Source organism: Desmodus rotundus, chromosome 4 (genome assembly GCF_022682495.2).
Source record: "Desmodus rotundus isolate HL8 chromosome 4, HLdesRot8A.1, whole genome shotgun sequence".
Classification (NCBI taxonomy): domain Eukaryota; kingdom Metazoa; phylum Chordata; class Mammalia; order Chiroptera; family Phyllostomidae; genus Desmodus; species Desmodus rotundus.
The window spans coordinates 20,602,534-20,615,237 of NC_071390.1; the positions used below are offsets into that span (position 1 = coordinate 20,602,534).

At 46.7% G+C, this 12,704-nt stretch overlaps 1 protein-coding gene across 2 annotated transcripts in view; it reads right to left on the reverse strand.

Moving 5' to 3' along the window:
- The window catches only part of SUFU (SUFU negative regulator of hedgehog signaling), a 97,172-nt gene that overhangs the window by 81,170 nt on the left and 3,298 nt on the right, over positions 1-12,704 (reverse strand). For both annotated transcript variants that reach the window (XM_024555684.4, XM_024555685.4), the window contains exon 2: positions 11,185-11,319. In XM_024555684.4, coding sequence (XP_024411452.1) covers positions 11,185-11,319 — 135 coding nt within the window. The remainder of the gene's footprint in view (positions 1-11,184; positions 11,320-12,704) is intronic.

Genomic DNA, 12,704 nt, shown 5'->3' on the forward strand with positions numbered 1-12,704 from the left:
AGTTAGAACAAGAAGGAGAAGGGGTTGGGGCAAGCCACGGTGTCATCTATCAGTTTCCATTATGTTTTTTCCTCTAACCACCCAGTTTTTCAGAAGCTTTCGAAGTCAAATCCATCACAGGCAGAAAGCACAGCCAGCCAGCCTGACACCCTGGGATCGGGAGCCGGGGGAAGGCCCCATTCTCCAGTACTTACCCCTCCCCACAGGCACGGCTCCTGAGTGCCTGACCTCATGTTGAAAGCCTGAGATCAGAGTAAGGGAAACTGGTGGTCAGAAGCAGGGGTCCAAGCGCCCTCAGGGTCAGCACTGGGAAAAGAAAACATCTCCTTGATTGGCCTTCTTGTTGGCAAAGCTGATTCTATGACCCAGAACTCAAGAAGCCTGAATGACATGGGAGAGAGCAGGAAGGTAAGGGATCTTTGAAGGCCGTTAGCTTTCACTAACATTCCAATAAAGGGACTGGAGTCCAGTGAACCACATTCTCTGAGAACCCACATTTCTCACTGACAAACGGCAACTGGCCTAGTCCCAAACGTAGTGCCGGCCATGGTTCTGGTTCTGAGCCTCAGGACTTCTGCTCACAGAGAGACCTCCACCAGGTCTCCAGGCATGGACTGCAGGAAAGGAGGCAAGGAGGTTCTGCATGGTAACCTAAGGCTCCGAGGCTGTTTGAGGCCCACCTCCCCACGATGTTTTCCAGTTAAAAGACCCTTTGGCCAAAAAGACTGGAGGCTCCATGAAGTCCAGGACAGGAGCATGCTGTCCATTACTATATACCGCACGCCCGGAAGTGTCCCAGCAATGACCAATTCTGTGATGAATGAATGGCTGACCCCCCAAATGAAGAAGAGAGGCCAGTGATTAATGTTAGATGGAAACCAAGTGCACCACCCAACATCCAGCAGACCCAGTGCCAGGAGAGGACAGTGGGCCACACTTTTTCCTAGATCTATCAACCAGATCCTCCTACAAACATACAGTATGAGCACATTATCCGACTCCTATTTATGACAGAAAGCCTCAGAGGCCCTAAATGGTAGCCATTTATTTCAGGCAATTGCCTGAAAAGTATCTCACCCACATCGTGGCATCTGTGCTTTGACACCTGTGAACCTTCTATATACCTTGGGTACTGGGGGCCTGGGGCACTCTGTAAGTCCAGTCCCACGTTTTCTGCATACACACACAAGAGAGGGAGAAACCAGGAGGCTCATGCTCTGCACTTCCAGGTGACAGTGACCACCACATCTAAACACTAGTCACCTTTCCAAGGGGACATCAGCAGCAGGAACAACACATGGCTTTGGGACCATCCCTATCAGGCGTGGTAGTCTGCAGTTAAAGAATCCAGGTATTAACTGAGAGGTCGGCAGCCAGCACAATTGGTACACACACTCCCTAAACTGCTCTTCACTTCTATGAGAAGTCGAGCAGCAAAAAAAAAATACGGATGTAGTTAATGCAACACAGCAATGGGCAGGAGCCATCTTCCCGAGCAAATGGGCTGTCTTCAGTATCTGGAAACCCTGGCAGCCACAAGCCAGCAGAATTTGGACAACAGTGTTAGCCAGACAGTGGAGAACCTTGGAAGATGTTAAGTCCCAACCGAGGGGCTCACACAAGACAGAAGCCCTACACACACCTGGGAAGCATCGCTACGACTAACCACCTATGGGACCATCGTGAGGACACGCAGGGTCCCAAACAAAAGGCGAGAGGACTAGGAGCAATTGTTTTAATCCTCCTTGAATTTCCAGCATTTTTGATACAATGGGTCAATTGTCTTTACAAATGAAAAAAAGCACATTTATAACTGAAAAGTAACAACAATGATGGATAGAACAGGAAACGTACAGGCCAGGAAAGTTACAGATTTTGGAAAATCCTCTTGATCTTGTTCAACTTAGAGAGAGAGAGAGAGAGAGAGAGAGAGAGAGAGAGAGAGAAGTCTGGCTGGGACCTCCAGGGGCCTGGTGCACTCATTTCTCATCTGAGGCAAGGTTAAGCTCACGAGGGTCTGCAGTTGGCAGGTCTGCACACCAGTCTTCCCATAGCCTATCCTAGAGGACACGATCAATCATGAACCTTGGGGATGAGGATGTAGGCCCCCGGACCAGCTGTGGACTTCATCGAAAACACCATTGTTGAGAGAAAGAAGGGAGAGAACTCATGAGCCAGCCCCAGTTAAAGCCAACAGAGACAGGACTTCAGATGTGCACCTAGCACCCACTCAAGGGAACTAACTCACTTAATGGCTTGAAAAGTGACCAAAAGGAAAATATGCCAGAAGACATAACTACTTCCACTGTCTAAACTCGTGCTGTGAAAAAAAGAAGTGTATGTAGTCAGGGGTGGGGTGGGTGTGGGAGGAGAGAAACAAAAACAAAGATATGTCACCAAAGAATAGATACAGACAGCAGATAAGCGTATGAAAAGATGTTCAACATCTCATGTCATCAGGAAACTGCAAATTAATACAACAATAAGATACCACTCCAGCCCTATTACAATGGCTAACTAAAATCCCCAAAATTGACAATGCTGGTGAAGACACGGAGCGAGAGGAACTCATTCATTGCCGGTAGGAATGCAAAAGGTACGGCCACTCTGGAAGACAGTTTGGCAGTTTCTTACAGAGCTAAACAAAATCATATCACATGATCCAGCAAATTTAGCCCTAATGAGTTGAAAACTTATGTCCACATGAAAACCTAGATATGAATGTATTTTATCACAACTTTACTCAAAACTGCCAAAGCCTGGAACCAACCAAGATATCCTTCAATAAGTGAGTGGCTAATCTATAGCACATAATAGAACGGAATATTGTGCCGTGAAGAAATGAGGTATCAAGCCCCCAGAAGACACAGAGAAACCTTTAATGAATATTGCTTAGTGAAAGAAGTCAGCCTGAAAAGGCTACTTACTGTATGATTCCAACTATATGTATGATATTTTGGAAAAGCCAACACTAAAGAGACAATAAAACAATCAGTGGTTGCCAGGCGTTTGGGAGGAGGGAGGAAGGGATGAGTGGGCAAAGCACTGGGCATTTCTAGGGCAGTGAACCTATTCTGTGTGACACTGTAATGGTGGATACAAAACACATATTTGTCAAAACCCATAAAACTGCATAACACAAAACGTGAACCCTAATGTAGGGACGTCAGTTAATAAAAATGTATCAGTACTGGCCATCACTTGTAACAAATGTACCACACTAAAGCAAGATAATAATAATAAGGGAAACTATAAGCAGAGAAGAGAAAGGGTATATGGGAACTCTTTATATATTACCTGTTAATTTTTCTGTAAATCTAAAACTGCTCTAAAAATAAAGTCTACTAATTTTAAAAACCATTACAGAAACCTTTTAAAAAATGACATGAAAATCTGCACAGAAGGAAAAAATATCCTCTGCAGGGTGACAAGACACCCTTTTATCAGCACAAAAGTCCTTCAGAGATCCTCACTGCAGACACTCAGCCAGATGGTGTGGGTGCTCCGTGCGCTGAGCGGCCCCCATCTCTATCCCCTCTCCCCAGAGGGGGTGATCGGATACTCCACACATCCTGGTCAAGACACGCTCCTGGGGCCTCACACGAAGCACACTGACCACTCAAGAAGCATGACCATGTGAACTTGACATCTAAGCAGGAAGCACCACCTCAGTTCATTAAGAGTTGCAGACTTTCCTGGCCTTGACTTGAGAGATGACACAGGATTCTGTCCCCTACTCTCCAGTTCTGCCCTCGTGCCATTACCTAGCAGGACTCTTTCTTCTCTACAAAGTTGCTTCAACGTCCAGCTCACGTTTCCCCTACAGAGCACTTCCTGCTTAACTATCCACACTCCATTAATCCAAGATACCTTTGAACTTGGTTGCATGAGTGTAATAGGGGTCCCCAGCTCCAGCCCACTCTGCACACAGGTGCAGGAAGGGAAGGGTGAGGACTGCCTTCATTCACGTAGCCCAGCGCCAGCGCCGGCATGCACTAACTAGGCACATAAGTTCCTCAACACCTCTGTGCCTCAGTTCCCTTGTAAAGTAACACTGGTGATCCCCACTGCACACAGCCGTTTGAGGATTAAATGAGTTTATATAAAAGCACTTAGAATAGTGCTTGTACACAGTAAGAGCTGTAAGTGTTTGCAATTGTTATTACATATTTTAAAGTCTCTTGCCGCACTGAGGGTCACAGGGCAAGAGGAGACAGCTTCAAGGCCACAGAAGTCAGATAAACCCAAAAGCTGCTCCCAGCCCCGATCCTCAATACCGTCTTTCCCAGGGACTTTGCCATTTCTTACCAAGCAGATGTTGGGTTTTTCAAAGGCAGAAGTCAAGTATGACTTCTCATTGTCCCCCAACCCCAATCTTCTCCAATGTTCTGCCTGTACTGGGGACTTGACACGGCTTTGCTGGTGGGGCGGGGTCGGGGGTGTGCTGCAGAGCCCAGAGCTCTGTGCAGGAGCACTCAGCAAGCAGGTTGGCGAGCTGTAAAGGTGTGTGCAGGGGCGAAAAGACCATTCCCACAGGGCTCAGGCTGGAGGACGAGATCACTCCACAGACATCTTAAGACTAGGCATCAGAACTGAGGTACTAAAACAAAAATGTAGCTCAGCGGGATACCGCAGAGGCAGCACAGAGGAATGAATTTAGGAGTCGAAGGCCAAAGTCCAGAGTCAGGACCTCTGAGTCACACACAATGCTAGGCAAGGGAGCCGCTGGCAAACCCAGACCTAGATCACCGCAGGTGTGCAGATCAGCATTCAATGTGGAAAAAGCCACGTGTGAAAGACGGGAGTCTAGAGGGATGGGCCAAACAGGGAAGAATCCCAGGACTGAGAGAGCTGATTACATCACACCCGTAAAGGCTTCGAGTTTCTGCCTCTCTCTGCAGGAAGAAAAGGAAATCTCCCAGTGCTGACCAGCCCAGGGCACCAACCTGACGTGACAGTCACTGCCCAATAGTCAGGCCTCTCTGACTTCTTTTAAAAGATAATTGACTTACAGCATTATATTACTTTTAGGAGCACAACACAGTCTTTCAACACTTACATACCTTACAAAGTAGTCACCAAACTAAGCCTAGTAATCATCTCCTCCTGGACTTTTTAAAGTGAGTTTGACCGGACCAGCTCAAGGAACCTCTTCCCAACTGTCCCCTTACTGCTGAGGGACTCTCAGTTGGACAATTTGGAATCCCTACACCACAGTGGAAGAGCTAATCCATGCCACAAATGCAACGCTCTATAAAGGGTGAAACCACACACCCATACAGACCTACAGGGAGCCCCACATGCCTTAGGTGTTCCTGTGGTTACAAAAGGAGAGGAACGCTCACCATTTCAAAATTCAGAGCTCTGGGGCCTGAAACCCAACCCAGACTGGTGGCTGCACCTCCGGGAAGAACTCTAGCCCTGCTGCTGGCACCTATTCCCACCCCCGGCCAAAATCAGGGGTCCTCCGTTCTTTCTAGGTAGCCCCAACCTTCTCCCCTTAGCAGAGAGTAGTCACCACATCACCCCAAAGGGCATCCTGAAACTCAACACCTCTGAAATGAAAAGCAGTGGGACCACAGCTTCAGGGAGACCTGCCCCCCAGTGAGCCAACAGAGCACTTCCCCAGCCTGCCGTGCCCAGCCGGGGGTAGGTGGGGACCTGCCATCTGTGTGTGTGGCTTACAGAGGCATTCCAGTTGTTAGTCTCAAGAGAGCTTTGGGATGAAAGCAAACCAGCCAACCGGAAGGAGAACCCAACCACACTCCGGGGACAGGTGTCACGGCCAGGACTTCCACTGGAAACCCCAGGGGGATGAAATGGCACAGAAAGTTCCGCAAACTAAGCTTTGAAGAGGGAAAATTAGCATTTTCCATCTGCATGGGACCAAGACCACACAAAACAATGAGTGGAAAAGTTAATCTGTATCCAGTGTTTTAATAAATAACTCATTCAGTGCAGAGCCCAGTTGAGAGAGACCTGAAGGGAAAAGTAGGTTCTCTACCAATGCAGTAGAGGCAGCCACAAAAAAACAGTCACCAGCAGTTCCAGCCCCCATGGGGAATAAGAACAACTCCAAACCCCATGGGTGTACCTGCTGAGAAGCCGGCATTGCGGGTGAGAGCCCACCTCGCCATGACAGTAGCGGTGGTGTGGGCTGTACCCCGCGGAGCTGCCAGCTTTTGGGCAACACCACCCAGAGGCTGTCTTTGGAACCAGCCCAAGGTGTACAGCAGATGACCTGCCCAGTGAAGTCTGCCTCGGGGAGGTCTGCCTGAGATTACACTCTACGCCTAGCCAGTTCTTGCGCCAGTTAGGCAATACCCCCCCCCGCCCCCCGCCCTTGTAGCGTGGGTCCAGCCAGGGCTGCTGGCAGCAGCAGGGGCAGCCCAAAATCCTCACAGAGAGCCACCTCTTGCACAGCCCCGCAAATCTCTACATTCCAGTCCACAGCTGCCTGGCCACAAAGGAAAGAGCTAGAGCTGCAGGCTTCCGACAGGCACTTGGCAGCCGAGGCTCAGCTGCCTCACACCTCCTGAGTCCAGGAAAGACCAACAGGATGGTCTCTGCTGCTGACGTGGGCTGGAAGTAGCCTTAGGGTCCCTAGAAAAGCACTGCATTCTCCTCTGCAGCTGCCCCCGAGCTGAACCTTGTTCCATCTCTCTGACTTCAGAAACAGCCTCTTAAGAACCTTTTAATCCAAACAAGTGCTCTCTTGTCCCGTTTCCCCGTTTCCTTTCGTGAATGTAAATAGGGAAAAAAAGTGGATGGGACTGGCCATCCCAGGGCTCATCCAATCGGTTTATTCTTCACCCTTTACAGGGCTACCAGGATGGGGCTCCCCGCCTGAGCCCAAAGCAAGCCTCCCAGGAGCCAGAAAAAAATGCAGCAAACGCTTGGGCTTCTGCTGTCCCTATCCTCAAGAAGCTGTGGGGAGAAGATCTTAGCGGGAGGAGGTACCCAGGAGACATTTAATCAATGCTGCTGACTAATGAAAACGGAAAGGCGATACAGCACAGTGGGTAAGAATGCAGGCTGTGGGGTCGCCGGACCTGGCTTCTAATTTACCACCTGTGCAGAAGTTCTCTAAGTCTAAATTTCTGTATCTGTAGCAAGAGATAATAAGAATTCTTTAGGTTATAAAATTACTGTGAGGATAACATAAAATGACAATTTTATATTAAGAACTTAGCACTAACATGGAATATAGTAAAAACTAAAAAAGGCTGCTTATGTTGTCATCTTAAAGACAAAGAAAGCCCCGCACACGCCTGTCTCCCCAGCCATGACCAAGAGCACAGAACAGCGGGGAGGTGAGCGGTCCTGCTACTCTCAGGAACTTGCTCCATGGCCTTCGGCAGCCTGCTGGACTTTCCTCAACTGTGCGATTAAGGGAGATGGGCTCGATCACTGTTTCCCATTTATCTGCGACAACAGAGCATTCTGAATGTACTTTTGAAAAAGTTCCCTTTTCAATTCTCTTTCAGTTTTTCTGATGTCTGGGGTCAGGTTCTATTTGGCATTAGCATATCTTTTTAATACCTCTCTCATACTTCTTGCTAATCTCTTGAACAAAGAGAAAGGTGGCCTCAGGCTTAGAGTCTGTGACAGGCCACAGTACTAAACCAGAATTTAATGACATTGCTTTGTTATCAAGATCTATTCCCATAATTACCTAAGTTAGAATTTAATGACATTGCTTTGTTATTACTGTGTTTATTTCCATAATTACCTTTAAACTATAGCAAATGATACTGGTTTCCACATATGATAGTGATTTAACTTTTAAAAATTTTATTTATATCAGTTTTTAAAAGGAGGGTTCATTTAAAGAGAACATACAGTAGGTAACATACTATAGGTGGCAAAAAGCACGCGTGTAGGCAGCACTGGAAGTTTTAGGAGCCCTGGACTAGAAGGTCTGGAAAGCTCCCCCCGTCCGCAGAGTGAAATGCTGGTGCGTCACAATGTCGGGCGGCAGGTCTCACCCCAGCCCCTTCTCGCCGGGTCCCACTCAAACTTCACCTTCTCCTGGGAGCTTCTTCGGATCCAGCAGCCTCACCAACAGCCCCTGGCTCCACTCTGCTCCCAGAGTATGTTCTACACCCATGGAGGGAGGCGCCGATTACTCCGTTTTTACATTTACTTCCCTTCAAGAACATGAGCTTGGGACAGAAATTACGTCTTGGCATTTTATTCCCAACATGCCTAGTGTGATGTTGCGTCTAGTACAAAACAGGTGTTTGATGAATGTACGCTGAATAAATGAACCAACGCTCCTGTCCTTTCTTCACTGAATGAGAAGACAAAGGACAGTGGGAGAGGACACTGTCGGAAATTCACTTGCTACAATTCCCAGTGAGCACCTCTTAGCACTAATGCTGGAAGGTGGAACACTCACCTATCTGACCTCAGCTTCGAGCACTAAATTAAATAAGAATCATGCACCTGTTTCAAAGAGGCCTTGCCACATGAAATGTTTGAAAAAGCAAACTTTTCTTCAAGAAACTTACCAGGATTGAGAAGAGACCAGTCACACCAGCACAAGGCCAATTACAAAGGTACTTGTAACTTCTGCAGTATACCCAAGAACTGGGTAAGTTTCTAAGAACATTCCGCCATGTCCCTCCAGTGACAGGACAGAATACCAGAGAGCACTAGGCTTCCGCGGTGAGCTGAAAGCCCAATGAAGGTCTCATCATTGTCATGAACGACATGAATATTGAAGTGCTTTAGAAATACAGAAATGCACATATGTACAAGGGTACCCTCGAACTAGGAAAAACAGTAAGGAAGACCCTCTTTCAAATTGAGACTGCCCCTTCTGAAATATGAAGCTTTCTCAATTATGTTCTTCACGTCACTTTGGGCCTTGAATCCCCACCTGATAAGCAGGGAGACTATAATAATATTTAAGCCACATAGGAAACGGTATTCTTTTAACTATTATAAATTTGTCAGCAAAAAGGTACAGGCTAGCTGCACTAAATAGCCTCTGCAGGTTCTCATTAAGAGTATAAATTTAAACCCAGCACAGTCCCTTCACTCCCTGCATCTGTTTGCTATTCCATCTCCACTATTAATACTGTAACGCAGGGTCCCTGTTCAGCAGGATTAACTCCCTGTTCCCAACGCCTTCTGTACAGTGCAATGGGGCCATTTAGAAGGCTGCAAAGGCAGGCCCAGGCATTGCTCCTGAGTCCTACTCAGTGAGGAGAGGAGGCCTGGGACTCTAAGCTTCACCAGAGAAAAGAGGAAGTTTGGTTGGGCTCATGATCAGAGAGGTGGTACCGCCCAATAGTTAATGGCTCAGATTATGGACTCAGAGAGCTCAAATCAATCGTAACTTTTACAGCCTAGATGTGCGACTTGAGCCAATTCATTTAACCTCTCAAGGGATTCAGTTTATACAGAAAATAGAGATAACAAAAGAACCTGATAAAATTGTAAAGTATTTGACATGACATGAAAGATAGTAAGTAGTAAAACAAAAAAAAGAAAAGACTATTATCCTCTTCATCATCATATCATCATCATCATCATCATCATCATCATCACCATCACCTCCACAATCAGCCTCTTATGCTGAGACAGGGCAGAGTGAGCTTTGCTATTTTTTCAATCTACACACACTAAGCAGCCACCACCAATACACTAAAAAGACAGTATAAGAGGGGGAAAAAAAGTATAGAAAGCAAAAACAGAGGATACAATAACAGAAATAGAATAAACTCTTAACTAATCATACTAATGAGGGGCAGGAAAGACAGCATTTAAAGAGCCACTCCCTCAAAACAGTACAGATGAAAATAAAATTTGTTTTTCAAAATTACAGATAGTGGCTTATTGAACTACTGCGTGACTGCTTAAGAGGCAACAGAGCCCAGGTGTAAGAGGATGGACTCTGAAGCCAGACCGCCTGTGTTAGAACCCTGGTTCCACCATTGCCACGCTGCGTGTCCTTAAGCAAGTTATAAAATCTTTTTGTGTCTCAGTTTCCTCATCTGCAAAGTGGGACAAATATTAGTACCTACATGGCATTATACAGTTGTGGTAAAAATAAAATTAGTTAATAGATATACATATAAAGTGAGTAGAAGAATGCCTAGCTCATAATCGATGCTCAATAAATGTTAGCTTTTATTATGATTACTGTTGCTGTTGTTTTAACTGATTTACTACTAAGTTAATTGTATTTATATTTTTATTTATTGATTTGAGAGAGAGAGAAACGTTGAGTTGATCAATTTGTTGTTCCAATTATTTACGCATTCATTGACTGCTTCTTGTATGTGCCCTGACTGGGGATCGAACCCACATTCTTTGGGTACTGGAATAATGCTTTAATCCAGTGGTCCCCAACCTTTTTGGCACCAGGGACCGGTTTCCCAGAAGACAGAACAGGGGCAGGGGTGGACAGGAGGTGGAGCTCAGGTAATCTTAGCTCACAGCTGGTTCCTACTGTCCAGTCCGTGGCCCGACCCGGGGCTGGGGACCCCTGCTCTAACCAACTGAGCTACCCGGCCAGGGCCTAGGTTGATTATGTTTAACTTAATATTAAAATGTGTCCAAATTTGGTGATTAGAGAGAGAAATAGGGGAGGCAAGTAGGATTTAGCAGTATACAGGGCAGCAAATGGAAGGAAGACCAAGATAAAAATGTACTGTGGCTAATCTGAGCACAGATAACTGCAGGTTATGAGAAAGTAGATGGACAGAAGGATAGAGATGGATACAGAGGTGGACATATTCGTGACAAAGCAAGTAGAATGAAATGTTAATGGTTGAATCTAGGTAGTGGGCATATGAGTATTCACTATAAAATTCTTCCAACTTTGCCTTATGTATACAATTTTTCATAATAAGCTAGCAGGAAAAAAAACAAAAAAGAAAATGAACAGCATCCACACAAGTTCTGGGTCATAGCTATGCTGCCTGTCCTCTGAGCTCAAACACCAAAGCAAACTTGGAAAAATCTGGCAGTTTTAGAGCTCTTGCTCATCATCGACACTTTCCTGCACCAGATAAGCAGAGCTCAGGTGCTGGTCTGGACCACGTTGGCACACTCCACCTGAGAAGAGCCAACCCTACAAGACTAAGACATCACCCCTGCTCAGGAAAAACCTTAGGAAAAAAGGCTCAGGCAGGTGAAGGGGGCTTGCGGAGGCGAATGGCACACACTCACTCATGGACTCTGTTGTCACCATAGAGATCGCTCAGGCCGAAGCTGATGTAGTGCCAGTGCTCAGGGATGTTGGCGGACGGGCTCCCCACGTTCCTGTACATGCTAACATAGTCCAAGGGGTCTGGGCCGCCCAACCTGCAAAAGACAAAGCGTGGGGGTGTCAGTGTGAGCCTCAATGCAGACAGTATGAAGCTAAAGGGCTCTGCCTTACGAACCTAAGGAGTCCCAAACTGGAGGAACCTAGGGTGAAAGATTAAATAAAGGGGGGGTTACACTTCCCTGGGATAAGACCAAGGGCTGGGTGGCTGGAGGCTGCCCAATCCCACAAGCCCAACAGATTCCTTTCTCCTATCCCCAACAGGTAGGACTTCTTTTAGAAATAAAACAGGCTAATGGTTGCCCCTTTTGCTTCCTCCTGTTTCAAATTCCAATCCCAAGTGGGGTTGGCAAGGATTGTCTCTCTTCCATGGTGCCTGTAAACATTTCATGCTTCCAGGTAAGAGGTGCATCAGTCAATCCACTCGGCCTCTGTTGAAAGACCATCCTGAGCATCCCCCCCAACAGGCACTGTTGCTGGAAGTGGAGGCTCAGCTCCACTCTTGCCTCTTAGATAGCTTATTCCTGAAAGACTATGTAGTGCCCGATGTTAATTATAGTTTGCTATAAACAAACCCAAAGCCTCCAGACCCAGGCCCACACCCCACAGACTAAAGCTGGTCTTCCATCATGCGAGTGACAAAGGCCAAATTTAGGCTGGCTCATCTCTGCACAGGTAAAGACAGAACTGCAGCAGAAGCTGGGCTGAGCCCTGGGAGCTCCTGGAGCTGGAAGATGGACCCAGGAGACTGCCGTCTCAAAGGTAGAGCGGGAACATTAAATTGTTTGGGGCCTCTGAGGATCACATTTAACTGCCTCCCTCCCCCCCCAATTCCAACAGAGAGGCAGTTGAGGAAGAGACTCAGTCATTATCTAACTCTGAGGATTTAATTCTATAAGGGTTCCCTTTAGTAATTAATGCTCTTTTTAAAAAAAAAACCCTGCTTTTCTTCAGAATGGCTAGGGAAACTGGTAGACTTGACAAACAGACGAAATGGAAGCCACCAGGGGAAGGACGTCTGCATTTAGCCCACAAACACTCTGCATTTGAGCTGCCTCATACACCTGACTGTTCCACAGACTGCAGAAAGCTTGCCGCTCCTGGGACATTGATGGAGTGCACTTTGCAATTGGGATCGTATGCTAAAGGAGCACTAACAAATAAAAGGCATGTCATGTGTGATCCCAGCATGCATGCCAGCACCATACAATTAAAACACTATTTAAAACCAGTAGGGCCCTGGCCAGGCAGCTCAGTTGGTTAGAGCATCATCTCCCTATGCCAATGTTGATCCCCACCCCGGTCAGGGCACATGCAAGAAGCAACCAATGAATGCATAAATAAGTGGAACAAGAAATCAATGTTTGTCTGTCTCTCTCTCTCCCTTCCTCTTTCTCTTTAAAATAAATTTTTTAAAAAACAA